At 53.5% G+C, this 26,766-nt stretch overlaps 1 protein-coding gene across 1 annotated transcript; it reads left to right on the top strand.

Moving 5' to 3' along the window:
* The first annotated feature begins 13,856 nt into the window (after positions 1-13,856).
* Positions 13,857-25,201, top strand: SIK1 (salt inducible kinase 1). Its single transcript, XM_061422734.1, has 14 exons — positions 13,857-13,938; positions 14,297-14,467; positions 14,916-15,032; positions 17,579-17,642; positions 17,805-17,966; positions 18,143-18,267; positions 18,489-18,612; positions 19,196-19,419; positions 19,681-19,827; positions 20,299-20,421; positions 20,526-20,742; positions 21,250-21,525; positions 22,206-22,440; positions 22,844-25,201. Exons 2-14 carry the CDS (start codon positions 14,312-14,314, stop codon positions 23,208-23,210), a joined length of 2,337 nt encoding a protein of 778 aa, XP_061278718.1. The 5' UTR covers positions 13,857-13,938; positions 14,297-14,311; the 3' UTR covers positions 23,211-25,201.
* The last annotated feature ends 1,565 nt before the right edge of the window (positions 25,202-26,766 follow it).

Raw genomic sequence — 26,766 nt, 5'->3', positions numbered from 1 at the left:
CAGCCCCCGGGGCACAGGGCTGTAGTCGGGATGGGCTCGGCTCCTTGCAGTACACAGAGCCTTTCCTGTGCCCTGAGCAGTGGCTCTGGGGGCCCGGCTCACTCTCCACAGAGGCCTTCCCGACGGCAGGAGGACATAGGCGCTCCCGTGACCTTCCCACAGCCCTCCTGCACCCCTGCCGCAGGCTTGGCCCCCACAGGCTCCTTCCCACAAGTGGTGTCCTCCCCAGACCCAGAGCTATGCAGCCCTCTCTTATCAGGAACCTCATGGTGCTGTCATCCTTGAGCTGAAAGATACTGAGGTGACCTGGGCTCCCAACAGTGCAGGGGGAGAGGCAGCCTGTGTTCTCCAGTGCTTTAGGGCCTGCCTCTTGGGAAGGAGAAAGGAGGGGGCAGGAAAGGGGAGCAGGGCTGTGGTCTAGGGTGCCTCTCTTGTTGGGAGGGGTCCCACCTGGCCCGGGGCCCACCTGTGAGCTCCTCCTAGGCAGGCAGTGCAGCCTCATGGGGGGGGGGGTCTGGCTGCCTGCAGTTCATAACCCCATCCCAGGTGAACAAGTTCAAAGTCGCATTCCTTATCGCATTCTGAGGCTGGAAGCCCACACCCTCAGCAGGGCCCTGGTGCACTTTGTTACTGCACAGCCGTGGTCACCTTCCTGGGTGCAGCTGCCGTTTTGCTAGGTGCTGCCGCAGTCTCTGTGCTTACCTTCACCTGTGACGTCTGGGCTATGAAGATAAGCTCTCAGGTCATTTCCTGACTAGCCACAGGCTTTTCTCTTCTGCTTAATGGCCTCATCACACCCAGAGAATGTGGCCTGACCATGCCCTCTGATGTGACTTTATTATATGACGATCCCCTATCACAAGGGTGCCACAGCAGGAACACAGCCCAATGGCAGCCTTTGGCCTCCAAGGGAAAAAACCAACAAAGAACCCGTAAGAAAAATATGTCCACGAAAGATGTAAAGGACTAATATCCTTACTATGTAGAGTTCTCAGAGTAAATAAGAAAAGCATTCACCCTCCTGGGGGACATATTTTGACATTGCCTACCCAAAGGAGTCCTGTGTTTATCCTACCTGATCACAGCTGCCAGAAACCAGCCTGCTCCCACCCTTAGTCCCTGAGATTTGAGGTGACTGACCTCTACTTCACATCCAGGAGTGGAACTTGACACATACCTGGCCAGGGAAGGGTCTCCTTGGGTCTCAGTGCTAAAGAATCCACGACCAATGCAGGAGATGCAGGTTGGATCCCTGGGTTGGGAAGATCCCCTGGAGAAGGGAATGGCTACCCACTCTAGTATTCTTGCCTGGAAAATTCCATGGACAGAGGAGCCTGGTGGGCTACAGTCCGTGGGGCCACAAAGAGTCGGACACAACTTAGCAAGTGAACAACAGCAACAAGCCTTGGGTACATGTTGCCAAACTGTTAGGATACTCCTGACTTTAAGTTTTCCCACAGATTGTTAAGCTGGTAAAATGTTAGCCATTGCTGCTGCAAACTGGAGTGAGCTGCATGAGCACAAAGCCACAGCGGGTGGAGGGAAGTGGGGAGGTAGAGTTGAGATGCTGTTGTGCAGACAGAGTATAGCAGAGAAACGCTGAACAAGGATGGGAGTCCAGCTCAGCCTGAGCCCTAATGAGCCCTGAAACCTTCAGTGACGTCAACCATCAACTTTCCACTTTTAGCTTTCAGCACTTTGAGTTGCATTTCTGTCATTCACAACCAAGGGAGTCTTGGCCGAGACCCACAAACAGAAACCAGAAGATCTGACAAGTGGAAGAAATCTGAAAGGCCAATAAACACGAAAACAGAAGCAGTCTGAATAAGGACATTCAGGATTACACGTTCGTTAAAACAGAGGTGCACTGTCGTGGTTTGCGTTGCATGCCCCCTAAAAGCCCTAATCCCCAGCACCTAAGAACATCACCTTATTTGGAATCAGGGTCGTTGCAGCCTGAATTAGCTGAGATGAGGTCATCCTGGAATGGGTGGGCCCCTAATGCAATCTGTGTCCTTGTAAGAAGAAGAGACACATAGGAAAAAGGATGGAGTGATGGTTAACATGCCAGGGAGATGATAAGCTTTACTGAGAGCCCATAGGATCTGGGAGGGGCGGGAAGGAGCCTCCCTGAGAGCCTAGGAGGGAGCTGCCCTGCCCATACCTTGCTCTCAGCCTTCTGGCCTTCAGAAGACACTACTTTTGCTATTTGAAACCACATCATTTGTGGTACTTAATATTATCAGCCCCAGGAAACTAAGACACATACTATTTCCCCTTTTGCAATGAGCAACATGCTTTTTTTCTTTTTTACACAGGTTATCTTAACATTTATTGTTCATGCTTTGGTTTATCTGATGTTTTAAAAATTATTTGAATTTTTATTTATTCAATTATTTAATTGAAATAAAACTTGATTTGCAGTGTGTTAGTTTATAAATGAAAATTCTTAAATGTTGGGAAAGGTATTAAAGTCAGGAGTATCCTAGCGGTTTGGCAACATGTACCCAAGGCTTATGTACCCAAGTCTTACCTTACCTTCCTCCTGAGAAATCCATATACAGGTCAAGAAGCAAGTTAGAACTGGACATGGAACAATAGACTGGTTCCAAATTGGGAAAGGAGTATGTCAAGGATATATATTGTCACCCTGCTTATTTAACTTATATGCAGAGTACATCATGAGAAACGCTGGGCTGGAAGAAGCACAAGCTGGAATCAAGATTGCCAGGAGAAATATCAATAACCTCAGATATGCAGATGACACCACCCTTATGGCAGAAAATGAAGAGGAACTAAAAAGCCTCTTGATGAAAGTGAAAGAGGAGAGTGAAAAAGCTGACTTAAAACTCAATATTCAAAAAACAAAGATCATGGGATCCAGTCCCATCATTTCATGGCAAATAGATACGGAAACAATGGAAACAGTGTCAGACTTTATTTTCTTGGGCTCCAAAATCACTGCAGATGGTGACTGCAGCCATGAAATTAAAAGATGCTTGCTCCTTGGAAGAAAAGCTACGACAAACCTAGACAGCATACTAAAAAGCAGAGACATTACTTTGCCAACAAAGGTCTGTCTAGTCAAAGCTATGGTTTTTCCAATAGTCATGTATGGATGTGAGAGTTGGACAATAAATAAAGCTGAGCCCCGAAGAATTGATGCTTTTGAACTATGGTGTTGGAGAAGACTCTTGAGAGTCCCTTGGACTGCAAGGAGATCCAACCAGTCAATCCTAAAGGAAATCAGTCCTGAATATTCATTGGAAGGACTGATGCTGAAGCTGAAACTCCAATCCTTTGGCCACCTGATGGGAAGAACTGAGTCATTGGAAAAGACCCTGATGCTGGGAAAGATTGAAGGTGGGAGGAGAAGGGGACGACAGAAGATGAGATGGTTGGATGGCATCACTGACCAGATGGACATGAGTTTGAGCAGGCTCTGGGAGTTGGTGGTAGATAGGGAAGCTTGGCGTGCAGCAGTCCACGGGGTTGCGAAGAGTCGGACACAACTGAAATACTGAACTGAACTGACCCAAGGCTTGTTGTTGTTTTGCAACCCCATAGACTCTATCCTGCCAGGTTCCACTGTCCATGGGATTCTTCAGGCAAGAATACTGGAGTGGGTTGCCATTCCCTTCTCCAAGGGATCCTCCTGACCCACCAATTAAACCTGCATTTCCTTCACTGGGAGGCAGATTCTTCACCACTGAGCCTCCTACTAAGTCCCACTCAAGTGTTACAGAGGATTTATCTTCTCTAATTTGGTAATTCCATTTTAAGCCTTTACCCTAAGAAAACATTTCACATAAAAATCAAGAGATTTGGAAAACATGCTCATAATAATGCTATTTGATGTTGTTCAGTTGCTAAGTTGTGTCTAACTCTTTTTGACTCCAAGAACTACAGCACGCCAGGCTTCTCTGTCCTTCACCATCTCCCAGAGTTTGCTCAAACTCATGTCCATTGAGTTGGTGATGCCTTTCAACCATCTCACCTTCTGTCATTCCCTTCTTCTCCTCCCTTCAATCTTTCCTAGCAGCAGGGTCTTTTCCAGTGAGTCGGCTCTTCTCATCAGGTGGCCAAAGTATTGGAGCTTTAGCTTCAGAAACAGTCCTTCCAGTGAATATTCAGGGTTGATGTTTATAATAATGTGTATAAACAACACATCTGAAAATAGGTGAAATATTAAATAAATGGAAATGTGAAATAAATATTAGACATAATGGAATATTGAATGTTAAAAATAATGTCTTTAAATAATATGACATAAAGACATTCCCTTTATGTAAATAGAAAAAATAAGATATAAAATTGTCAGAGCTGACAGGGCCCAGATCCCCCACTGCCCTGATGCTGTGATGCTGACTGGTCCTGGAGTCAGCTGTGCATGTTGCCATGGGCAACAAGGGAAGAGGGATTCTTTAGCCAGTGTTACGGAGTCAGCCCAAGCTCTGCATGTATCTGTGGGCCCAGGCAGAGGCAGGCTTGCCCTGAGAGTGCCTGGGAATCCCTCTATCTGGGCAGAGACAGTGCTGAGCTGGGCTGGCAATACCCAGGCCTCTAGCCCTTCCTCTATTTTTTAGGATTCTATATGATCCCCACACATCACATCACCACAGAGCATCTTATGTACTCTGTCAGATGGCGCCGAGGGTAACCAGAGGTGGCATACAGCATCCCCATGTACCTGCATACTTGTTCTGAGAAAACGGAAGCAAACCCAGCTGGTTTGGGATCTGAGACTTTGGTGGTTCCAATGCCGGTTCCCAGCTCTCGAAACTGCACTTGCTGATTTCTGGTCTGTGGTTTATCTGTGAGAAGTAAGTTCTGGAAACTTCCTTCGAGGCCTTGGGGTGACCCAGAGATTTGTGGGCCTGAGGCAGGGCTGGTTGGACCTTCTTCCTGCTCCCAAGAGGCTCTGACTGATTTAAAACTCTCACCTGTTCTGAGGAGCTTGAGACTGACCTGTGTCATACATGCAAATTGTGCTTTTTTCCCCACCAAACCTGTTTTCTGGTTTAGCAGGAACGGAGGAGTGTGAGAGGAGAAGGCCATGGCACCCCACTCCAGTACTCTTGCCTGGAAAATCCCATGGACGGAGGAGCCTGGTAGGCTTCAGTCCATGGGGTCGCACAGAGTCGGACACGACTGAGTGACTTCACTTTCACTTTTCACTTTCATGCATTGGAGGAGGAAATGGCAACCCACTCCAGTGTTCTTGCCTGGAGAATCCCAGGGACGGAGGAGCCTGTTGGGCTGCCGTCTATGGGGTCGCACAGAGTCGGACATGACTGAAGTGACTTAGCAGCAGCAGCAGAGGAGTGTGAGCAAATGCCATGGGACTGCATTCCACCCTGTTCATGTCCTCTGCTCCCGATCGGCTCATTCACTGGATGTCACGCTGTACCTGCCAGACGTCATTATGGGCGCTCAGTCTGGGGACGAGTTTATGACCATTTTTAGTTGACGCCAATGACGTCTTTGCCTCTTCATGACATCAGTCCATGTGTTTTCTTTTTAAACAAACAACACAACAATACCAATATCTATGGAAACCAGGCCAGAAAGAAAGAAGCTGAAAAAGCCCGAAGTGGAGCCCTGGAGGGAGCCGTGTGTCCCCCTGGGCAATCAGAGCTTCCAGATCACCTTGGCAACTGGGGGAGGAGGCCTCTTGATTCTCCATGGCCCCTGAGCCCCGCTGCAGTGGCCCAAGACTGAGGGTCCCCTGGCTCATCCCGAGCCCCTTGGTTTCTGAGAGTCTGTTCCTGGCCTCCTGGGATCACCCTCCTCCCCAGGGCTGTTCCGTCCTGAGCAGGCTGGGCTAGGTATCCGGTCTGCACCCTGCATGCCTCTCTGACAGCCATGGCATCTCCAAGCAAGTCTCCCGGAGAATGTGAGAGGAAAGGCTGGTCAGGCGTGACCAAGAGGTTGGCCTTGGACAGGAGGACAAGGAGGGGTTAGGCAGGGAGTGGCCCAGCCTCCTCCATCATGGGATTCCAGGCACGATTCTGTTGGTGGTCTAACGACTCGGCAAGTCGCTTCCTAGACAGGGATGGGGAAATGGGCAGGGTGTACATCACCTACAAAAAGAGCTTGACACTACTTTTATGAAAAGACTGGAAAAACTTCAAACTGTCAGCAGCACTGCTGGTGCTTTTTGACGTCTTCACGTACTTCTATGTTTCCTAAATTTTTACTGAGTTTTTTATTTTTATATGTATAAAAAACAAATGGCTTTATTAGAAAAGACCAGTTGGAAAAAAAGAAGAAAAAGGAAAAAGAAGAGGCCAGTCTGCTCTCAGAGCATTTTCTTGTTCCCACTTGATGCTGCTGAAACTGACCAGGATCCTTGTAGAGGCCATGGGAGAGCCAGGACCCTGGCCATTCTGTCCTTAGCTCACTCTGTGAACCTGCTCCTGGAATGGGGGATCCTTTACTTCTCCCCCAAGGTCCAGAATGGGCAAACTGCTTAACTTCTCAGAGCCATCAGGACTTGTCAGCAGGGATTACCCCCCTCTCCCCTGCCCCACCCACCTGCTTCCTTCCTATCCTCACTCTCTCCTCCAGAGCTTGGAAGCCACACTCCGGACTGGACCCACTGCTAGGCATCATCCCAAACTCTTTCCCCCTCATCCTTACCTCTTTCCTCCTCATCATCCCTGCCTGGCAATACCCAACCCCAGTTAAGCCCAGATACCCACTTATGCCACACCCATCCTCATCCAAGCAATTTCAGAGAAAAACCACACAACTGTTTGGGCGATCATTTCTAAATGGACCTTTGACGATGCCAGCATGTCCGCCGTTTTGGAGCTGGTCCAGATCTCCTCTGCCATCTCCTGCCCCCTCAGCTGGTCCTTTGTCCTCCCACCCTTGTGTCCACACCCTCTGTCTTCTATAAAGATGGAAACAGAAGGAGCCCCTGGAGTACGGCCACTTTCCCCACCAAGCCACTCTGCTCCATCACTCTGATTTCCTTCCCTCCTCCCAGTGGCTGTCTTCTGAAAGCATCGTATGCACCGTCTTCTCTTTCTTGTCCTCCTCCTGATGTGGCTGGTGGCCCTCAGGTGAAGAAGGTATCTCATCTGTTCTCCTCCCACTGTGCTCACAGCCCCAGACAGTGCGAGGCCATTGGCAGGTGCTTCACAAGCCTGGGTGGACGCTGGAAGGTGACTCCGTTGGCCCTGGCATGCCAAGCCGTCTCTTCTCTCTCTGACTTGGCCCTTCCCTTCCCACGGTCCCTACTGGTCTGTCACAGAGCTCACCCATGTTCGCCAGCCTAGCATGGTGCTTGCAGAGAGTAGAATTCATAGATTTGAGGAATGAGTGAAGAGTAACACAGGCCAGTACACCGTACTTGAATCCAGCGCGTGGCCCAGAGACAATGTGCTGAGAACCAGCCCTTAGAAGTCCAACATCTCTTGGATGGAATCGGGGAGCTCCATGTGGCCCATGCAGAAGACTGATACATGGTCCCACTCTGGGCTCCTGGTCCTTTTCCCCCATGTGCCCCAGAGGCTTCCGCTCCTCAGCATGGAGAAGTCAGAACTCCCCTCCCTGACTGCCTGCCACTTCCAGTCAAATGGTGGAGCCCCTGGCATTTCTGGAGGCCCTTTCCCTCCACCTGAGGAAAGCGGTTTATACAGGAAGCTGCCAGGACAACTGACCACCCCCTACAAGGAGTCTTGAGACTTTTTTCTTAATCTTTATTTTGGCTGTGCTAGGTCTAAGCAACGGTTAGAACTGGACATGGAACAACAGACTGTTTCCAAATTGGGAAAGGAGTACATCAAGGCTGTATACTGTCACCCTGTTTATTTAACTTGTATGCAGAGTACATCATGCAAAATGCCAGGCTGGATGAAGCACAAGCTGGAATCAAGATTACTGTGAGAAATATCAATAACCTCAGATATGCAGATGACACCACCCTTATGGCAGAAAGTGAAGAACTAAAGGGCCTCTTGATGAAAGTGAAAGAGGAGAGTGAAAAAGTTTGCATAAAGCTCAACATTAAGAAAACTAAGATTGTGGCATCCGGTTTCATCACTTCATGGCAAATAGATGGGGAAACAATGGAAACAGTGACAGACTTTACTTTTTTGGGCTCCAAAATCACTGCAGATGGTGACTGCAGCCATGAAATTGAAAGATGCTTGCTTCTTGAAAATAAAGTTATGACAAATCTAGACGGCATACTAAAACGCAGACCAACAAAGGTCTTACTTTACCAACAAAGGTCTGTCTAGTCAAAGCCATGGTTTTTCCAGGAGTCACGTATAGATGTGAGAGTTGGACTATAAATAAAGCTGAGCCCCGAGGAATTGATGCTTTTGAACTGTGGTGTTGGAGAAGACTTGAGAGTCCCTTGGCCTGCAAGGAGATCCAACCAGTCAATCCTAAAGGAAATCAGTCCTGAATATTCATTGGAAGGACTGATGCTGAAGCTGAAACTCCAATCCTTTGGCCACCTGATGGGAAGAACTGAGTCATTGGAAAAGACCCTGATGCTGGGAAAGATTGAAGGTGGGAGGAGAAGGGGACGACAGAAGATGAGACGGTTGGATGGCATCACCAACTAGATAGACATGAGTTTGAGCAAGCTCTGGGAGTGGGTGATACAGGGTAGCCTAGTGTGCTGCAGTCTGTGGGGTCATAAAGAGTCAGACACAACAGAGCGACTGAACTGAGGTTTTCCTTGCTGGTACTCACGGTTCTGTAGTTGTGGAGTGCGGGCTTAGCTGCCCCATGGTATTGTGGGATTTAGTTCCCCGACCAGGGATTGAACCCACATCCTCTGCACTGGAAGGCCGATTCTTAATCACTGGGCCATCTGGGAAGTCCATTGATGTGGCTTTTCTTAACAAGACCCCAGTAAATGCGATGCCTCTATCCAGGCCTTTGCTGACTCACTGCTGCTCACCTCGCCCCTCTGTGACCCCACCTCCAGTTTCCTTACAATAACTGTCTTCAGAACATGGGTCAGGGAGATACACACTCCCTGGCCTGTCAATGTCACCACGGCCACCCCATTAGCTGTGCCCAGTGCCTCAGTGGTGACAGGAACAGAGACAGGAGGAGAGAGCTTAGAACTTGGGGTTGTGGGACCAACAGGAAGCTCCTGCCTGTGTGGGTATGAACCCCAGAGAGTTGAGAATCTGCTCTGCCCGTCCATGGCTGCCTCCCCAGAGCCCCAGGGACCCCCAGCCTGGGCCCAACATCCCCAGGCCAGATATTCCATCTCCCTCAGCCTGTGGAGGGCCTGGTCTGAGAAATGGAGCCATCATCACAGCAGTCACGGAACAAATGGGTCCCACCCATAGGAGGGGAAGCCACGGACGGTTGACCCACTTGGTGGTGCCGGCCGGCCAGTTCAGCCAAGATCCTGAGTTAGCCTGTGAAGATCTGGGCTCTCCTCCTGTCTGCTGAATGCCAGGTCAGAGATTGTGATTCTCAGACAAAGTGCACACATGGCTATTAATGTGTCTGTGTCAAGCTCTGCAAGCACAGAGGGCAGCAGAAGTGACCAGGGCTGCCCCTGAGGCCCAAGGATGCTGCTGGTGGCTGATCTTATTCTGAAATCACAGGGCTGATGCCTTTGATAAACCACACGAAACCAGATGAAGCAAAGCCAGGAGGCTTTGAGTCCCTAGGAGGAGGGTGTCAAGAGAGAAAAGTGGGGTCTTCCCTGGTGGTCCAGGGGTTAAGGCTTTGCCTTCCAATGCAGGGCGTGCGGGTTCCAGCCCTGAGCAGGGAGCTGAGGTCCCTGTGGCTTCAGGGTTTTGGTTTTTTGGCCAAAAAACCAAAACATAAAACAAAAACAATACTGTAACAAATTCAATAAAGACTTTCAGTTCAGTTCAGTTCAGTCTCTCAGTCATGTCCGACTCTTTGCGACCCCATGAACTGTAGCACGCCAGGCCTCCCTGTCCATCACCAACTCCCGGAGTTCACCCAAACTCATGTGCATTGAGTCAGTGATGCCCTTCAGCCATCTCATCCTCTGTCGTCCCCTTCTCCTCCTGCCCCCAATCCCTCCAAGCATCAGGGTCTTTTCCAATGAGTCAGCTCTTTGCATCAGGTGGCCAAAGGATTGGAATTTCAGCTTCAACATCATCCTTACAATGAACACCCAGGACTGATCTCCTTCAGAATGGACTGGTTGGATCTCCTTGCAGTCAAAGGGACTCTCAAGAGTCTTCTCCAACACCACAGTTCAAAAGCATCAATTCTTCGGCGCTCAGCTTTCTTCACAGTCCAGCTCTCACATCCATACGTGACCACTGGAAAAACCATAGCCTTGACTAGATGGCCAAGGCTGTGGTCCGTGTGATTAGACTGACTAGTTTTCTGTGATTATGGTTTGTGTGTCTGCCCTCTGATGCCTCTCACAACACCTACCGTCTTACATGGGTAATAAAGACTTTTAAAAGTGGAAAAAAGAAAGCCTTGTCTTACTCGGGGTGACCAGGGGAAAGCCATCTGGAGAGGGGTGTGGCTGTTCCCCTGCCTTTAGTCACAGAGGGAAGCAGGTTTAGGACGCCTTACGGGGGCAGGTGGGGCACACCCTGCTGTGTGTAAATGCTGCCTCCAGGCCCAGCTCTCAGAGTGTATTGATTTATTTTGAGAATTTCACATCTTGCTCCTGTTCAGAGCCTTGGGGTGCCTGGCCAGGAAAGTGTGAATGCTAAAGAGACCCACTTCCTGTTACAGGGTCTGCAGGCTCAAGAGCAAGAAACAGGAAGACCAATTCCAGAAATACTGCCATTATAAGACAGGCTTAAGAAACTCCAAATGGAAAAGAAATCTTTGTTTCTGACTCTGCAACGATGTATCTACATCTATTATCTATACCTGTATCTGATATGCCTATGCCTGTGTTATCTATGTCTATCTACATACAGGCATAGATATGGACATCTTGAGCTCCTCTCTTCCTAGGAGAATGAGACGCAGAGAGAAGACACCAGGGACCCGCAGGCACTCACCTGCTGTCCCTTGTTCTGTGACGCAAGAGCATTCCTCGGGCTCATCCCAGTGACATCCAGCGCACAAATGGCTCTGCCTTCTCACCTACCCAGCTCCAGATCTGGCTGGAGTCTTTAGAAAGGTCACCGACATTAGCAAACACCCGGCTGTTGGGAAGCACTTTTGTCTGCGCCGAAAAGAAACTGCAGTCAAAAGAGCTGAAAGCTGCCTCCCCAGAGAAGGCCCCTGGACCCAGGCTCACCTGACCCCGCCCCCAGCCCTTCCTGAGGGTCCCACCATCTGACAGCCCAACATGGGGTGGCCATCCCTCAGCCCCTTGGGCAGCGAGCCGGCTCTTCGGACAACGCAGGCAGAGAGAGGTCGGGATTCTCCCAGCACCCTGTGAATTTGTGCTGATGGGCCTCTGCATCCAAGATCTGGAGCAGGGTGCCAGACCCCCAGAAGGAGAGTAAACTACTTTGTAAATAACTCACGGTTGTAAACTACTCAGCTGGAAGGAAGAATATTCCTCCAAATTCTCTATGGATAAACCTGGGACAGATAACGAGGGCATTTTGAAAGACTAAGGGAAACTCTGAGACTATTAATGGCCTTGAAAGGCCTTTCAAGACAAACTAAAGCCACAAACTGTGCCCAGGGAGGGGGATGATGGCACATGTTAGCCCCAGCCTGTGACTGGGCACCAGAGAAGCACATCCGATTCCATGAGACACCCTCGCGGGGCAGCTGGCCAGCACCGAAAAGGTGTTGCACCTCCCCAGAAGGTGTCCAAGCTCTGTATCCATTTCGCTTACCTCTTGCTCCCCACCCTCTCCTCTGAAGTCATACTTGAACACAAGGAAAACGATTGCAGGCTGGGTGCTGTGCTGAGTCGCTCAGTCGTTTCCGACTCTTTGTGACTCCGTGGACTGTAGCCTGCCAGGCTCCTCTGTCCATAGAGTTTCCCAGGCAAGAATACTGGAGTGGGTAGCCATGCCCTTCTCCAGGGGATCTTCCTGACCCAGGGATTGAACCCAGGTCCCCTGTATTGCAGGCAGGTTCTTCTGCCTTCCATCTGCCTCCCTAATATTTAATAAATAGTATTTGCCATAGGCTGTGTCTTCCCTTAGACAGTGTCTTCTCTGCAGAGGCGTAAAGGAACATGCATTGAGCAGTGATGCCAATGGAAACTGTCACCTGCTGCCATTTTCATGCTCTCCCCCTTCTGCCTTGACCTCTGTCCTGAGGGCACAGGTCCCTGCCAGCTCCTCCACCGAAGCTCGAGGAGACAGCATGGTGGACCCGGCAGCAGACAAAAGTGACCAAGGCCAAGGGACCTGCAGTGTCCACCCTCGCAGGGATGAGGTCCTTGCTCACTGTTGACCCTCCTGTTGGCCCTTTTGGAGGGCTCTCCCTCCCACCTGCACCCCCGTCCCCAAGGGACAGGACCCTTTTGTCATCTGCATACAAAGCACCTGGACTGAGTCAAAAGAAAGCGAAGTGTTAGTCACTCAATCACGTCTGACCTTCAGGACTCCATGCACTGTAGCCGCCAGGCCCCTCTGTCCATGGGATTCTCCAGGCAAGAATACTAGAGTGGGTTGCCATTCCTTCTCCAGGGGAACTTCCCTACCCGGGGATTGCAGGCAGATTCTTTACCATCTGAGCCATCAGGGAAACTGGCCTTTATTTAAGGTGTGCTAACTGGATTTCTCAACACCCTGGTCCTTCAGGAGTGGGGTCCATTCCCACCTAGACCTCAGGTCAGCCCAGAAATCAGCTCACTGGGCTTTCCTCTTCTCTCCAGCCTGCTAGGTTTCTTCAGCAAAGGGCTGCCTCCAGTCACCAGCTGGCTGCTGACCTCAGATTGGAGGTAAATGGGCCGGGTGGGCTGAACCACTTCCCTGGGGGCTCACCGCACTCAGGCAGCCCCCAGGCCCCCAGTGTAGGTTACAGAGAGGCTGACCGGTTTCCAGTGTTGACGTTTCAGTACAGAGCAAGAGCAGTCGAAGTGGGACGCCCATGACTTCCATGTCCGTGCTTGCCACGCTCAGAAGGGTCCCTGGCGGGTGGCGGCTCCTCCGTGGAGCCGGTGACCGATATGGGGGGTGAGACCTGGCCTGCTGTCATCTGCACCTCGTATGGCCACATTCTGCGCGTCTGTGAGCTTTCCCGGGCCCCACCTGGTACTTCCCCTGAGGCTCCAAGGCCGAGCACTTCCGAAGGAAACTAGGGGACACATGAAACTCGCAGCCCGATAATAGGGACCCGGGAGTAGGGGTCTGCAGAGGACGCAGCCGCAACCGTGCTGCACTTAAGGAGTTTCAGAACCGCGCTAGAACCAAGCCTGCTGGGAGGAAGCGAGAAGGGGGAGACCAGCGCGAAGGCGGCCGTGCGCCCGTTTGAGGGAGGGCAGGCTCTCACTGGGGACGAAACGGTTAAGCCTCCCGCAGCGCCCTACGCGTCCGGTAGGGGTCGCGCGCCGGCGGGAGCGCGGGCGCTCGCGGGCGGGCCTCAGGCGGCCGGGGCCCCTGACGTCACCGCCCCACGGTCGCCATGGCGACGGCCTCATCAGCGCGCGCGTCAGAGCCGCCAGTCTCTTGGCAACCGCCCGATCTCCCGCTCTCCCTCCGCCTGGCGCTCGGCCGCGCGTCGCTCTGGCGTCAAAAGGACGTCAATGGGGATGTATCAATCCGGCGGCGGCGGCGTGGGCGGGGCTGCCGTGGGCGGGGCCGGCGGCGTGGGGGAGTGACGGGGCGGGCCCGGGAGCCCGGGGGCGGGGCCGGGGGCGGGGCGGACGGCGCGTGCGGCTGGAGAGCGCGGCTCCGGGCTCAGAGCTGACATGCGGCGCAGCCCGGGCGGCAGGCGGCGGAGCAGTTGGCGGCCGGGCAGAGCGAACGGCCGAACAGGCGGCGGGGGCCGCGGGGCGAGCGGTGTCCCAGCCTCGGCGCTCCGAGGGCGGCGGAGGTGAGGCGCGGCCCGGTGGGCCGGTGGCCGCCGCCGGGCTCGGGGCTGTGGGCTCGGCGGCCCCGCAGGTGCGCGCGCGGGGTTTTCGGGCCGGGGCGCCGCCGCCGGCTTCCCCTTTGTTGTGCGGCAGACAGCTGGGGGCCGTGGGAGCGAGGGTCCAGGGCTCAGGACGGAGACGGGCGCGGGCCGCGGTCCACGCGTCCCGCGGGGCTTGGGACCCGGAGCCTGAGCGGATCCGACTGCGGGCGGCGGGCGTATGAGCGGGGCGCACGGCTCCCGGATCGGGGCTCGCGGTGGAGCAAGTCGTCGGCGGGGGCGGGTCTGCAGACGCCAAGCTGAGCGCGCCCCCCGCCCGTAGGTGCGGCCCGGAACCATGGTGATCATGTCCGAGTTGAGCGCGGCCCCCGCGGGCTCGGGCCAGGGCCAGCAGAAGCCTCTCCGGGTGGGCTTCTACGACATCGAGCGGACCCTCGGCAAGGGCAATTTCGCGGTGGTGAAGCTGGCCCGGCATCGAGTCACCAAAACGCAGGTGCGTGGTGGGGGCGGAACCCCGGGGTGGACCCTCCGCGGGTGGATACCCCCTTTCCCCGAAGTCGGGGAAGCTGGTGAAATCCCTCCTTGTGGAGTCCATCGTCCCAAGGTCGAAACGCTGACAGTTTTTATCAGTTCTGTATAGAAAGAAATGCGATATGTTATGATTATGCGTAAATTGTATAGATACTGGGGAGTAGCAAGAAGGATAATGACCAAATACCCAGGAGTGCAGCTGGAGCCTGTAAAACGAGTCTGCAGAGACTTAAGACATTTATTGAACTTTGACTTTTTTTGGTTACTTTTGTTATTTTCCTCCCTAAGTTTTTGTGACCTTTGGGGACATGAAGTGTTTTAGAAATTAACCTGCAAAAAACGAAGTGTGTAAATTAGCTTAACGCAGAGAGTTTTATTTCAACAAAATATCCTTTATTAATAATTTGTAGGTTGCAATAAAAATAATCGACAAAGCACGATTAGATTCAAGCAATTTGGAGAAAATCTATCGAGAGGTTCAGATCATGAAGCTTCTGAATCATCCTCACATTATAAAGCTCTATCAGGTAAGGATTCAAGTGTGCGTTCCACTGTTACTTCTGGCAAGTGTATCATTTTTTAATTTTCAACAACTTAAGTCTACAGTTTCTGAAGGTTGTCTCGCTGGGTGGGAGTCAGGGAGTTGATTGTAGAAGGTAAAAAGATTGATTTTTGTGAGCTATGCACTAATTTTTTCTTGCTTTTGGATCATAATCCAGATTTGCTTCATTAAAGTTTTATTTGATACTGTTACTTGCTCCAGTTTTGGATGCGTTGGAGGTCAATTGTTAAATTTACTATGAAAACAAACAAAAAAAACACACGGATTTCTGTATTGCTGAGAGTCAACCATTTAGTGTGAAAGGACAAATTTGAGTCTAGACACTTCTACCTCGGCAGATTTTTAATAAACTTTAAAACTAGCTGCTCTTACCAGTTTTTGTAAACTTACCTATGCCAAGGCAGCAGTGAGCATTTGTCTCTTTTGTTTCAACCCTCCCATCAGAAATGGAGACATAAAACACCTGTGCCCAGGTGAGAGCAGGGAACTTGACATCTAATCCACATTGAGAACGCACCTCACCCTGTCCGCCTGTTGGTTTGCTTTGTGACTTTATTTTTGTTCTCCTGTTAAGACTAATAAATTGTACCTTTGGAAACTAGGTGCTGATTTTATTAGGACAGCAGAGCGATCTCTCCCTTAGCCAGCCACTTCCGTAGAATGAACTTAGATCCACTTCGGAAGGATGTGTTCTTTGCATTCACCCAGTTGTGTTGGGTATAAGTTCCTTTTGAGGAGTCTCATGAAACCCTGTGGATCCACGATGAATAGAGGACCATGTGTGTGTGGGGGGGTGTGCCCTTGGCAAGGCGAGGTGGAGAGAGGACTGTGATTGAAGTGACCCTGGGGAACGCTGCTGCCCTCGGTTACAATGAAGGATGAGGGAGTCACAAGGCTCGTGTTCCCCTAATGACAGTTTACTCGGCGTCGTTAAGCGCACAGCTCACGTCACGTGCACTCCGGTTCATGTTTTGTTTCTGTTGTCGCGTCGTGAGGCCCAGATAAGATGTTTCCTCCACGGTGGCTGATGTCAGTGCCTGAGCAATGTGCCCACCCCGTTTCCGCAGGAGTGGGCTAAAGCCTGCCTGCCTTTGACTTTGCCGAGGGGGATGAGCCAGGGCCTTCCCCGTCTTCCTGTCCTCCGCTGACCCTGGGCAGGAGGAGCCCGGGTAGCCAGATGCCTGGCCCCTGGGATCCACGTTGAGGTCTTTTCTGGGGGTGAATTTGCTCCGCTCCAGGACCTGCTGTTGGAAGATGACGGGCTCAGTGGGCAGCAATGATTGTACAGCTCTCGTTGTGACACTAATGTCTAATTTGCATCCAGCTGGCCCGGGCCCCAGAACCTTGGAGAGACACTTCAACTCTTTCCTCGAGGTTTTTTTTTTTAAACTTCAAACGTGTTGACTCTTAAATCTTTCTGCCTCTCTTTTTTTAAACTGAGGAAGGGGATAAACTCAAAGTCCCTCCACCACACAGGTCCAGGGCAGTTACAATTGCAGCTAAACTGCATTGTGTCTGCTCTTCTCTTTAAGTTTATGGCTCAAAGTACCTTTTTAAAGGAATAATTACATTTTGAACCTCGAAGAGCTCTTTTTTAAATAAGGATAACTTCCTCTGAAATAGTCCCTGGTGGTCCAGTGGTTAACACTTTGCCTTCCAATGCAGGGGTTGTGGGTTTGATCCCTGTAAAGGGAGCTAAGATCCACATACTTCGAGGCCAAAAAACGGAAATATAAAACAGAAGCAATATTGTAACAAATTCAATAGTTTAAAAAATGAAATATTTTAAAATACATGAGTCTGTTTTACTCCTTTCAGTACCAAAGATTTGAATTTGACCTTGTTTCTTAGTTATGTTTTAAACTCTTAAAAACATCTTTTTTTCAACATGAAATAAAATTCTCGGATCAGTAAACAAACCTTTCAGGTGTATTTGACGTTGGCTGTTGCTATTGACACACACGCTGAGCGGTTTGCTGTACAGAGAATGGTCTTTCATAGCTTACCTGGCAAAGCCGGCCTCTCTCAGCCTAATGTATCAGGTCAGTCAGTAACGCAAGTAGGGAGGGGAACTTCTTATCTATTATTCAACTTGTGCTGGCCCTAGGCATGGATAATCTGTTGTCTGCTCAGCTTCTAGTAGAAAGGCCTCGCAGAACTCTTAGCATCTATTTTATTTCTGGGGCCTGCAGAGCCTTCACTTTGGGTGAGGAAAGTGAGTTAAAAATATGGCAGAGGCAAGTTGCAGTTCGAGCAGATGTTTTTGGAAGCAGATGCGTATTGAGGTGGACAGGTTAGTGAGGAGCTCACATCTGATTTTAAAAAACTTCCTGAGTAGGAAGTCCCTTTGTCTCTTTATTGCGGAAGTTTTTCTTTTCTTTCCCTATTTTTTGAAATAACAAATATACTTATTCTGGAGAAGTTAAAAATTTACAGGATTTCAAGCGGATTCTTGAAACATTGATATGTTCCTTTTTCACGTGATTAAACGTCAGGTCTTTGTTTTTTTAGGTTATGGAAACGAAGGATATGCTGTACATTGTCACTGAATTTGCAAAAAATGGAGAAATGTTTGGTAAGCCACGCTGATTTTTGATATCTATTGGAAAGAAATGGTAGTAACTTGTTCCCACTCGCCCCTCCAGTGGTGGGGTCTCCCCAGCATTCTTTCTCTGTGCCCCGAGCAACAACTGGACTTTTGGGTTTGGGGCTAGAGCTTCGTTTTGTCCCTTCTCAGATTACTTGACCTCCAATGGGCACCTGAGCGAGAGTGAAGCTCGGAAGAAGTTCTGGCAGATTCTGTCAGCCGTGGAGTACTGCCACAGCCACAACATCGTACATCGGGACCTAAAGACGGAGAACCTGCTGCTGGACGACAACATGGACATCAAGCTGGCGGGTGAGGACCAGGAACGTGCCCAGTGGGAGGGGTGCCTGCGGGTGAGGGGCCGCGAGTGTGCTCCGTGTGAGGGGTGTACCTGCTTGCCAGGGGTCCGTGCTTTCTTGCACGAGCCTTTGAAACCTCGACCTTGCTGTTTCTGCCACAACTTCATCGCCTGTTTCTTTGCCTCTCAGATTTTGGGTTTGGGAACTTCTACAACTCAGGAGAACCTCTGTCCACATGGTGTGGAAGCCCCCCATATGCAGCCCCGGAGGTCTTCGAGGGGAAGGAGTATGAAGGCCCCCAGCTGGACATCTGGGTAGGAGCCTGGGTGGTACATGGGACATGTGTGGGGTGGGGGGGCCTGGGCGGGATTCAGGTGCACGTGGGACTTGGAGTGGGCATGGGTGTGTGGGGGGGTGGAGGGGGTCTGGAGGGGACGCAGGTGCGCAGGGTTGGGGGCTCGGAGGGGGCATGGGTGCACAGGGCGGAGGGCTCTGATGCCTGGGCACAGGTGCTGACCTGGTCCTCCTTCTGCAGAGCCTGGGCGTCGTGCTGTACGTCCTCGTGTGCGGGTCTCTGCCCTTCGACGGGCCCAACCTGCCGGCCCTGCGGCAGCGGGTGTTAGAAGGCCGGTTCCGCATCCCCTTCTTCATGTCCCGAGGTAGGTGAGGACCTGGCCTCCTCCGGGCGCATGGGGTTGGCAGCCTGCTGGCCATGCATTGGGTAACTTGGGATGAGAGTCTGAGGGGAGGAGGAGGAATTCATTTCCTGCAAGGCCTGCTTGGCCGTCTTCTGAGTCTGCTGTTGGGCCCGGCAGCCAGTCCCGTGTCGCTGTGGGGTGTTCACCAGGTGCCTATGAGGCTGCTTATAGGCCCTGCGTATGGGGCTGGCCTGCCCCTTTGCAGGCTATTGGGAAGCCGGCTGGGGCCCAGTGTCCCAAGTCTCACCCACCCCACACTGGGCTTCTCTCTTCCACTCTAACCGCTGCCTAGTAACACACAGGATGGGGGTTCTAGGTGGTTCTCAGTCTAGTGGACTTGAGGACCACGTCCTCCAGGGGCCGATCCCTCAGCCGGTGGCCTTCCTTGCTGGCAGTTCTCTTGGCCTCTGTGTTCCCCGGGATGGTCACTGGTCTGCTTGCCATTTGCTGGGGAGCTGTGTGCCCTGCAGGAGCCCAGGCGGGAGGTGGGAACGCATGGGCAGGCGGCCCGTGCGCAGACTCAAGGCTCCGCTCCCACCTCCAGACTGTGAGACGCTGATCCGCCGCATGCTGGTGGTGGAGCCCGCCAAGCGCATCACCATCGCCCAGATCCGGCAGCACAGGTGGATGCAGGCTGAGCCGGCGCTGGTGCTGCCGGCCTGCCCAGGCTTCTCCCTGCTCGGCTACACCTCCAGCGTGGGCGACTACGACGAACAGGCCCTGGGCATCATGCAGATGCTGGGCGTCGACCGGAAGAAGACCGTGGAGGTGAGCCGCCTGGCCGCCTGCCTGCCTGCCTGCCTGCCTGCCTGCCGTGGTGGGGAAGAGGGCGCCTTCCCTGGGTGGCTGAACGGAGAAGCTGGCTCTTGCCAGCCAGGTTAGAATGGGAGCAGCATGGCTCATTTAAGGGCTGCTCGTCTGCTAGAAAGGGTACTCTCGTCCGCCCCAGAATAACCCCAGAGTGGTCTCGTCAGGGACCGTCCCTTCTGCCAGCCCCTCTCTGACCCCCACCCTCTTCTCTGCCCCTAGTCACTGCAGAAGAGAAGCTACAACCACTTTGCCGCCATTTATTACCTCCTCGTGGAGCGGCTGAAGGAGTACCGGCTCGCCCAGCCAGCCCGCCCTGGCCCTGCCCGGCAGCAGAGGCCCCGGAGCACAGACCTCAGTGGTTTCGAGGTGAGGGGGCAGTGAGTAACTTTGATTCCTCACCCACCACCTGTGTCTCTGCCTTGGACTGTGTCCCCAAGTTAGGAGTCCCCCTCTCAGACACCCCTAGGAGGGGTTGCAGACCGAGCCCCGAGGTCACGTCCCCTCACCCGTTAGGCACTGGATAGGGATCCTGTGTGAGCCGCTCGCTGGCAGACGGCATGATGGAGAGGGGGTGCCAGCCTCTCTGCTGGGGTTCAGACCCTGCCCATCAGCCCCCTGTTCCTTCACTGCCCCTGGTGCCACCTCCCGGCCGCTCCTCCTGGTCTCCCTGCTCAGCAAGGCATTGGAGAGAGGGTGCGCGTGTCCTGAGCCTGTCCGGTCACAGCTGAGGCTCGTTAACTCAGAAACCAGCCTGGTCTGTCAGGTGATGCCGTGTTGCCGGTGGTCATTCCCTGCCGCTGTGCCTCATGGCCTCTGTCTTCATCTGCCGGCCCACAGGTGCCTCAGGAAGGCCTCCCTGGAGACGCTCTCCGCTCCGCCCTGCTGTGCACGCAGCCCCAGACCTTGGGGCAGTCTGTCCTACAGGCCGAAATGGACTATGACCTCCACAGCTCCCTGCAGGTGTGTGAGCACCTCGTGGGGGGCGTCTGGGGTGGGCGTATCTGGTCCCCAGTGGTGGGGACGCTCCCGAGCCTGGCCTCACGGTCTGTGTATGTCCCTCGCAGCCCCTAATGTTCCCCGTGGACACCAGCTTTGGCGGGGTGTGCCGGCATCGCTCCATCTCCCCCAGCAGCCTTCTGGACACGGCCATCAGCGAGGAGGCCAGGCCAGGCCCAGGCCTGGACGAGGAGCAGGAGGTGCAGGAGCCCCTGCCCAGCAGCACAGGCCGGAGGCACACGCTGGCCGAGGTCTCCACTTGCTTCTCCCCAGGCGCCCCCCCATGTAAGTGTCCCCGGGGGCCACACACACACCTGACAGGTGGGCTTAGGGGTGGGGCAGCCTCTTCTGATGACAGTGCTCCAGGTTTGCCATTCCTGAGCACCCGAGGCCTGATGGACCATACTTACACCCAACAGGGAGCTCTCGAGCATCAGGGCTGGAGGGGATTTAGCCGTCCTTGGGCTGGCAGGACAGCTCCTTGGCCCAGGCCCCTCTGTGTCCCGGGTGCAAGCTCCACTGTCGGCTGTGGAGCCCCCGGTGCTGGCTGTCAGGGCTCCCTGGACTCTGGTAGCCTCTGCCTGTCACGGACGTCCTGTCCACAGAGTTGAGGGTAAGGGTGGTGGGGGATACAGCTGTCTGCCCCATCAGAGGGCCGGGTTTGCAGGAGACGCTGCAGAGGATGCAGAGCCCCAGAGGCGTGAGTGCTTAGACTCATGGTGAAGTGTTGAGCACTGGGGGTGGGTCTGGCCTCAGGGTCCCCAGGGCCTCAGCTGCACCCGCTTCCCACAGGTATTGTCGTCTCACCCTCCGTGGCCAGTCCTTGTGAAGGCACCAGCTCAGACAGCTGCCTGACCTCTGCGGGCGATGGCCTAGCCGGGCTCAGTGGACACCTGGCTGCTCAGGGGCTTGTGGGTGCCTGCTCCCCACTCAGACTGGCCTCGCCACTGCTGGGCACCCAGTCTGCCACGCCTATGCTGCAGGCGCAGGGGGCCCTGCGAGGAGCTGCCCTGCTGCCCGTCAGCTTCCAGGAGGGCCGGAGGGCGTCAGACACCTCGCTCACTCAAGGTGACTTTCTCTTTCATGCCCACTTCCACCTTCTCCGGGAGACCCGAGTGTACCCACCGCCCCCGGGGGCAGGGCATCACTTTGTCCCTTGTGGCAGGTGGCTATCCTCTCTCCAGGCAGTTCTGGTAGAGCAGCAGTGCCCCTCCAGGCAGGCCAGAGCTGCTGCCTGGGTTCTAGATGCCCTGGCTTCTAGGACAAACTCATGTGGTCTCTAGAAGGTGGTCCTAAAAGCCCAAGAGGTGCTTAGACGCCAGGCAGCAGGTCCCGACCTGGAGGAGGGATGGTCAGGGAGCCCCTGCCATGAAGGCAGTCTACATCAGGCTCTCCCAATGCCCCCTCCAGGCTTGTGGGATGCTGAGGCCCCCTGTACTGCTCACTCCTGCCTTCCACAGGAGTGGAAGGATCCACTGTCTGCCCAGATGTGTGCTTCTTCAGTGCTGGAATTGCTGTCCCAAACCAAACCCTAAAAGGGGATGATGTCCCAACTGTAGGAGGGGGGCTGTCATGAAGTGATGGGGTGACTAGAGGGCCCCTTGACCCTGTAGGAAAGTGCTGACCCCCTCATCCCACCATGTCACACCACGCGGCCCCCCCACTGCCTGGAAGCCCCAGCGAGCTACAGGCCGTTGGTTCTGGGCTGGGGGACAGGTCTGGACACGTGTTGGTTTTGCCTCCCCCAGGGCTAAAAGCCTTCCGGCAGCAGCTGAGGAAGAACGCGAGGACCAAGGGGTTCCTGGGGCTGAACAAGATCAAGGGGCTGGCGCGCCAGGTGTGCCAGCCCTCGTCCTCCAGCCGGGCCTCCCGGGGCAGCCCGCATGCCTTCCAGCTGCCCGCGCAGAGCCCAGGCCTGCACGGCGGTGGAGCCGGCAGCTGGGAGGGCAGGGGCATGCTGGAGGACGTGCTGCAGCAGCAGAGGTAGGCCTGTGGGCACCGGCTGAGACCTGGGCAGGGCTCACAGACCTCGGGGCTCCTGAGTATCGTTAGCCCTGAGCTCCTTCCCTGTGGCTGGGGGCGGGGGCGGGGTGCATCAGCTGGTGGGGGAGGGAGGGGGCAGCGAGGAAGAATGTCATGTCTGGTTGGCATCTCTGAGCTGCTCTGAAAGCAGGAGGGGGAAGGAAATGTCAGGAATTGCTCAGGGATTAGTCACACACAGAATGGCGTGTTCTGAGCAGCCCCAGCCCGTGGTTCTGTGGGGTAGGCCTTCCAGCTCTGGCAGGTGGAAACCCGATCGTGTGGCAGTCTGGCCGGCGGCGGGGGGAGCTGCGAGCCACCAGCTGGCCAGCACTGACCTGCTCCCACTGTCCCTCCGTCCGGCCAGGTTGCTCCAGTTACAGCACCACACGACGGCCCCAGCCAGCTGCCAGCCAGCCCCCTTGGTCCACGCCCCCTGCGACGGCGCCCTCCACATGTCAGGACTGCAGAAGGATCTGGGGCTGGGGCCCAGCCCTCTGCTGCCGCCCCACCTGCTCCAGGCTGGCGTCTCCCCGGTGGCCTCAGCCGCCCAGCTCCTGGATGCCCACCTGCGCATTAGTGGCTCCACAGCTCCCAGCCCCGCCGCAGCGGCCCCCCAGCCACGCTTTGCCATGCTGCCCGTGAGCCTGGAGCCCACAGGGCTGCCCCATGGGGACTGTGAGATGGAAGACCTGACCTCAGGCCCGCTGGGCACCTTCGTCCTGGTTCAGTGAGGGCCCCGGCTGGGACAGCTGACTTCTTGAAGCAATAATTTCAGAGGATGTGAAGATGGTTCCGGACGCAAAGCCAATAACTTTCCAGAAGCGAAACAAGCAATATGTTTGGTGTTTTGGATTTTTTAGTTTATTATTATTATCATTATTTTTTTTTTCCTTGCACTGAGCAACTGTAACTCCGAGTAGAGACTGGAAACTTTTTGAAGAAAAATAATAATCCAGGGGCCTGTTGTTGGGACCGGTGGATGGGATGGGGAGGAGGGCAGTGGGTGGAGCCAGCAGTGGTATGGGCAGGGTCACAGGGGGGTGGCCAGTTGGCCCCAGGAAACCATGGTGTGAGCTGTGTGTCTCCACTGTGTGTATGCGCATGTGTGCCTGTGGATTAGTGGTGTTTTTGTTTTTGTTTTTTTTCACAATTCTCCACTTCCTGAAACACTTACGCTTCACTTGAAAACTGTGAACTTTCCGCTTTATGTATCGGTTTTTGAAAAGCTCTAACCTCCAGTCCAGGAGAAGACGATCTACGAGTTCTTGGAATTCTCTCCCCTGAAATCAGAACCCAGAGGATAGTTTTTCTTATCTTTCGAGAGCATGTTGTATAAACAGCTCGGGAGTTAGTTTTCCAGGATTCTTCGGAGGGGCTGCAGAGAGGAACCTGAGTGAGATGGAGTGAGGTGGGGGCTCCCCTTGGTCACTTGGGCGCCCTCAAAGGGAGTCAGCCAGGGAGGTTTCTTCCTCCTGCACCTCTTATTTCCGCTGCTAATTAAGTTTTTATGCATTTCATTATCAGGGTCCAAAAAGAACAACTGACTGGGGAGGGGAACGTGCAATATGGCGAGTCTGTGATGGGGGTGGCCGGTGTGGGGCTGCTGGTGGTGGGGGGACAGCCCACCCTGTCCGGGCCCCACGCTCGGTGGGCTTTCGTTTTAGGAAAGTGAAATGAGAGGTCAGGTCAGTGTTGTTCAAGCTTTGTTCCTTTTTTAAAGCAAATACTGTACATGTATATACATAGGAGGCAAACATACACTACTTATTTTTTATACTTTTTACTACATTTTTTGTGTTCCTGGTTTGAACATCCCTCTCTGGTAACGTGACGACGCACCTGGTGCCAGGTCCAGGTGGAGGCGGGGCCAGCAGGCAGCAGACAGGTGCGCGCTCACCCGGCAGGGAAACTCAGGTGGTAGCCACTGGACTGAGCAGGACAGCCACAGCTCCCACCCCTGCGGCCGATCAGGGCCGTCCGTCGTCCCCCCCACGCCTCCCCCCAACCCAGGTGCCTTCAGCTCACGTCGGCTCTCGCCGCCTGCAGCGTTAGGCACGGGTGATGCCGGCCCAGGTGGTGCCGACCCGGGCGATGCTGGCTCGGGAAGGGGGCCCCTGTAGAAGCCAAAGATTGCTGAGGCCCAGGAGGCGGCCCAGCCTGCGTGTTCCCGGCTCCCAGCCCTGCTGCTGCTGCTCCGGGGCTGCTTCAGGATCAGGACAAAGGACTCCGTGTGCCCAGCGGCTGCCAAGTCACCCAAGCCTCTCGTGACTCGCACCAGGAGAGTGCCGGAGGCCCTGGGGCTCCAGCTCAGCCCCCTCCAGAGGCACCATCAGCCCTCACGAGGCCACCCCCCACCCCCGACCCCTTGACGCATCTGTTCGAATGCCATTGATCAAAGGCCTCAGAACTGTGACAAGCACTTTACTCTCACTGCAGTTTTCTCTCGTCGCTGTCAGGCGTCTCTCGTGTTGTGTCCGGCGTGTGCGACGCGTGTGCTGTAGGATTCTCGGCAGCACTGTCCTGCGAACTGAGCACGGGGGCCTGTCCTAGGCCCCGTGCTGTGTGATGAAGATGTACATAGTTTGGGTTTGTTTTTTTTTTTTTTACCGTAACTGAATTATTTTATTTCTTATGTTCACGTGAGAAACATATGCCAAATGATTAGTGGATGTATGTTTTTTAATTTAATATTTAAATAAAACATTTGGGGAAAAAACCTTGACTTCTTCCCCCGGTTCTTTGTGGCCTCCCTCCTTCTAAGCCGCTCCCTCCAGGTTCGATGAGTCTCAGATCTTAGAGGACAGGGCGAGGTGCCAGCTCCCATGCCTCGCTGAGCCTCAGACCCAGGTTCTCAGCTGCTAGAGCAGAAGGTGCTTGGTGGTCCGGGCTGGGGGGTGGGCCTACTGGTTCTCAGACCCCTTGAGCCCAGGTGGTAGCGCTGCTAATCAGCTGGAGGTCTTAACTGCCAGGTCTGGTTTCAGCCTGTTCTCTTCTCCCAGGGTACCATTCATACTTCCCTCTTCAGCCTTAATGTTCTCTGGATCCACCTGTAAATCAAGGCTTCGGAAGAATCTCACAGCCAAACTATTTCCCAGTTTTTAAAGTTGGTGTCACCACTTTCTAGCAGTAAGGCAGATATGGCTGCTAGACAAAGGGTACTCTTCACTTTGATGCCTGGCAACTCTACTTTTGGTAAAAAAGAAATTCTTGAACCTTTTCACACCCATTAGGATGATCATTTTGAAAAAAAAAAAATACTATTTGCAAGGATGCAGAAATTGGATCCCTTCTGCATTGCTTGTGGGGACGTGCAATAGTGCAGCTGCTGTGGAAAACTACTGCAGTTCTTCAAATAAACAACGCCCATGTCATCCAGCAATCCCACTGCCGGGCATAGACCCAAAAGAACTGGATGTAGGGTCTCAGCTATCTCTACACCCATGTTCATGGCAGCATATTCACAAGAACCAAAATGTCCAAGCAACTCAGTGTCTATCGGTGGGTGGGTGGATTAACAGAATGTGGTCCATCCACACAATGGAATCTCTGTGTGTGTGTGCGTGCGCACACTTGTGCTCAGTCATGTCTGACTGTGATCCCATGGACCGTAGCCCTCCAGGCTCCTCTGTTCATGAAATTTTCCAGGCAAGAATACTGGAATGGGTTGCCATTTCCTACTCCAAGGGATCTTCCCGACCCAGGGATTGAACCCGCAAGTCTTGTGTCTCCTGCATTGGCAGGTGGATTCTTTACCACTGCGCCACTTGAGAAGACTGGGATTCCCAGGTGGCTCCATGGTAAAGAATCCACCTGCCAAGCAGGAGATGTGGGTTTGATCCCTGGGTTGGGAAGATCCCCTGGAGAAGGAAATAACAACACACTCTAAATATTCTTGCCTGGAACATTTCCGTGGACAGAGAAGATTGGGGGCTACAGTCTGAGGGGTCGCAAAAGAGTTGGACATAACTGAGAGACTAAACAGCAGCAATGGAATATTGTTCAGCCTTAAAAAGGAAGGAGATTCTGCTATCTGCTATGACACAGATGAACCTTGAGCACATGATGCTCAGTGACAGAGCCAGGCGTAAAAGAACAAACACTGTGTAATCTCTTTACCAGAGGTCCCAGGAGGAGTCAGACCCATACAGAAGGGAAGTAGGACGGCAGCGGCCAGGGGCTGGGCATGGAGAGGGAGTGAGTGTTTCACAGGGACAGTTTCAGTTTGGAGGTGCTGGAAATTCCGGAGATGGATGGTGGGGATTGTTGCACAATAATGTGAATGTACCG

Source organism: Bos javanicus, chromosome 1 (genome assembly GCF_032452875.1).
Source record: "Bos javanicus breed banteng chromosome 1, ARS-OSU_banteng_1.0, whole genome shotgun sequence".
NCBI lineage: Eukaryota > Metazoa > Chordata > Mammalia > Artiodactyla > Bovidae > Bos > Bos javanicus.
The sequence above is the reverse complement of the archived record's forward strand: the minus strand, read 5'-3'. Positions and strand labels throughout refer to the sequence as shown.

Coding starts and splice junctions, on each gene's coding strand:
- SIK1 (XM_061422734.1), top strand. CDS start 14,312: ATGGTGATCATGTCCGAGTTGAGCGCGGCCCCCGCGGGCTCGGGCCAG. Junction 19,828..20,298: donor CAGACCTCAGTGGTTTCGAG/GTGAGGGGGCAG, acceptor GCCGGCCCACAG/GTGCCTCAGGAAGGCCTCCC. Junction 22,441..22,843: donor GACGTGCTGCAGCAGCAGAG/GTAGGCCTGTGG, acceptor CCGTCCGGCCAG/GTTGCTCCAGTTACAGCACC.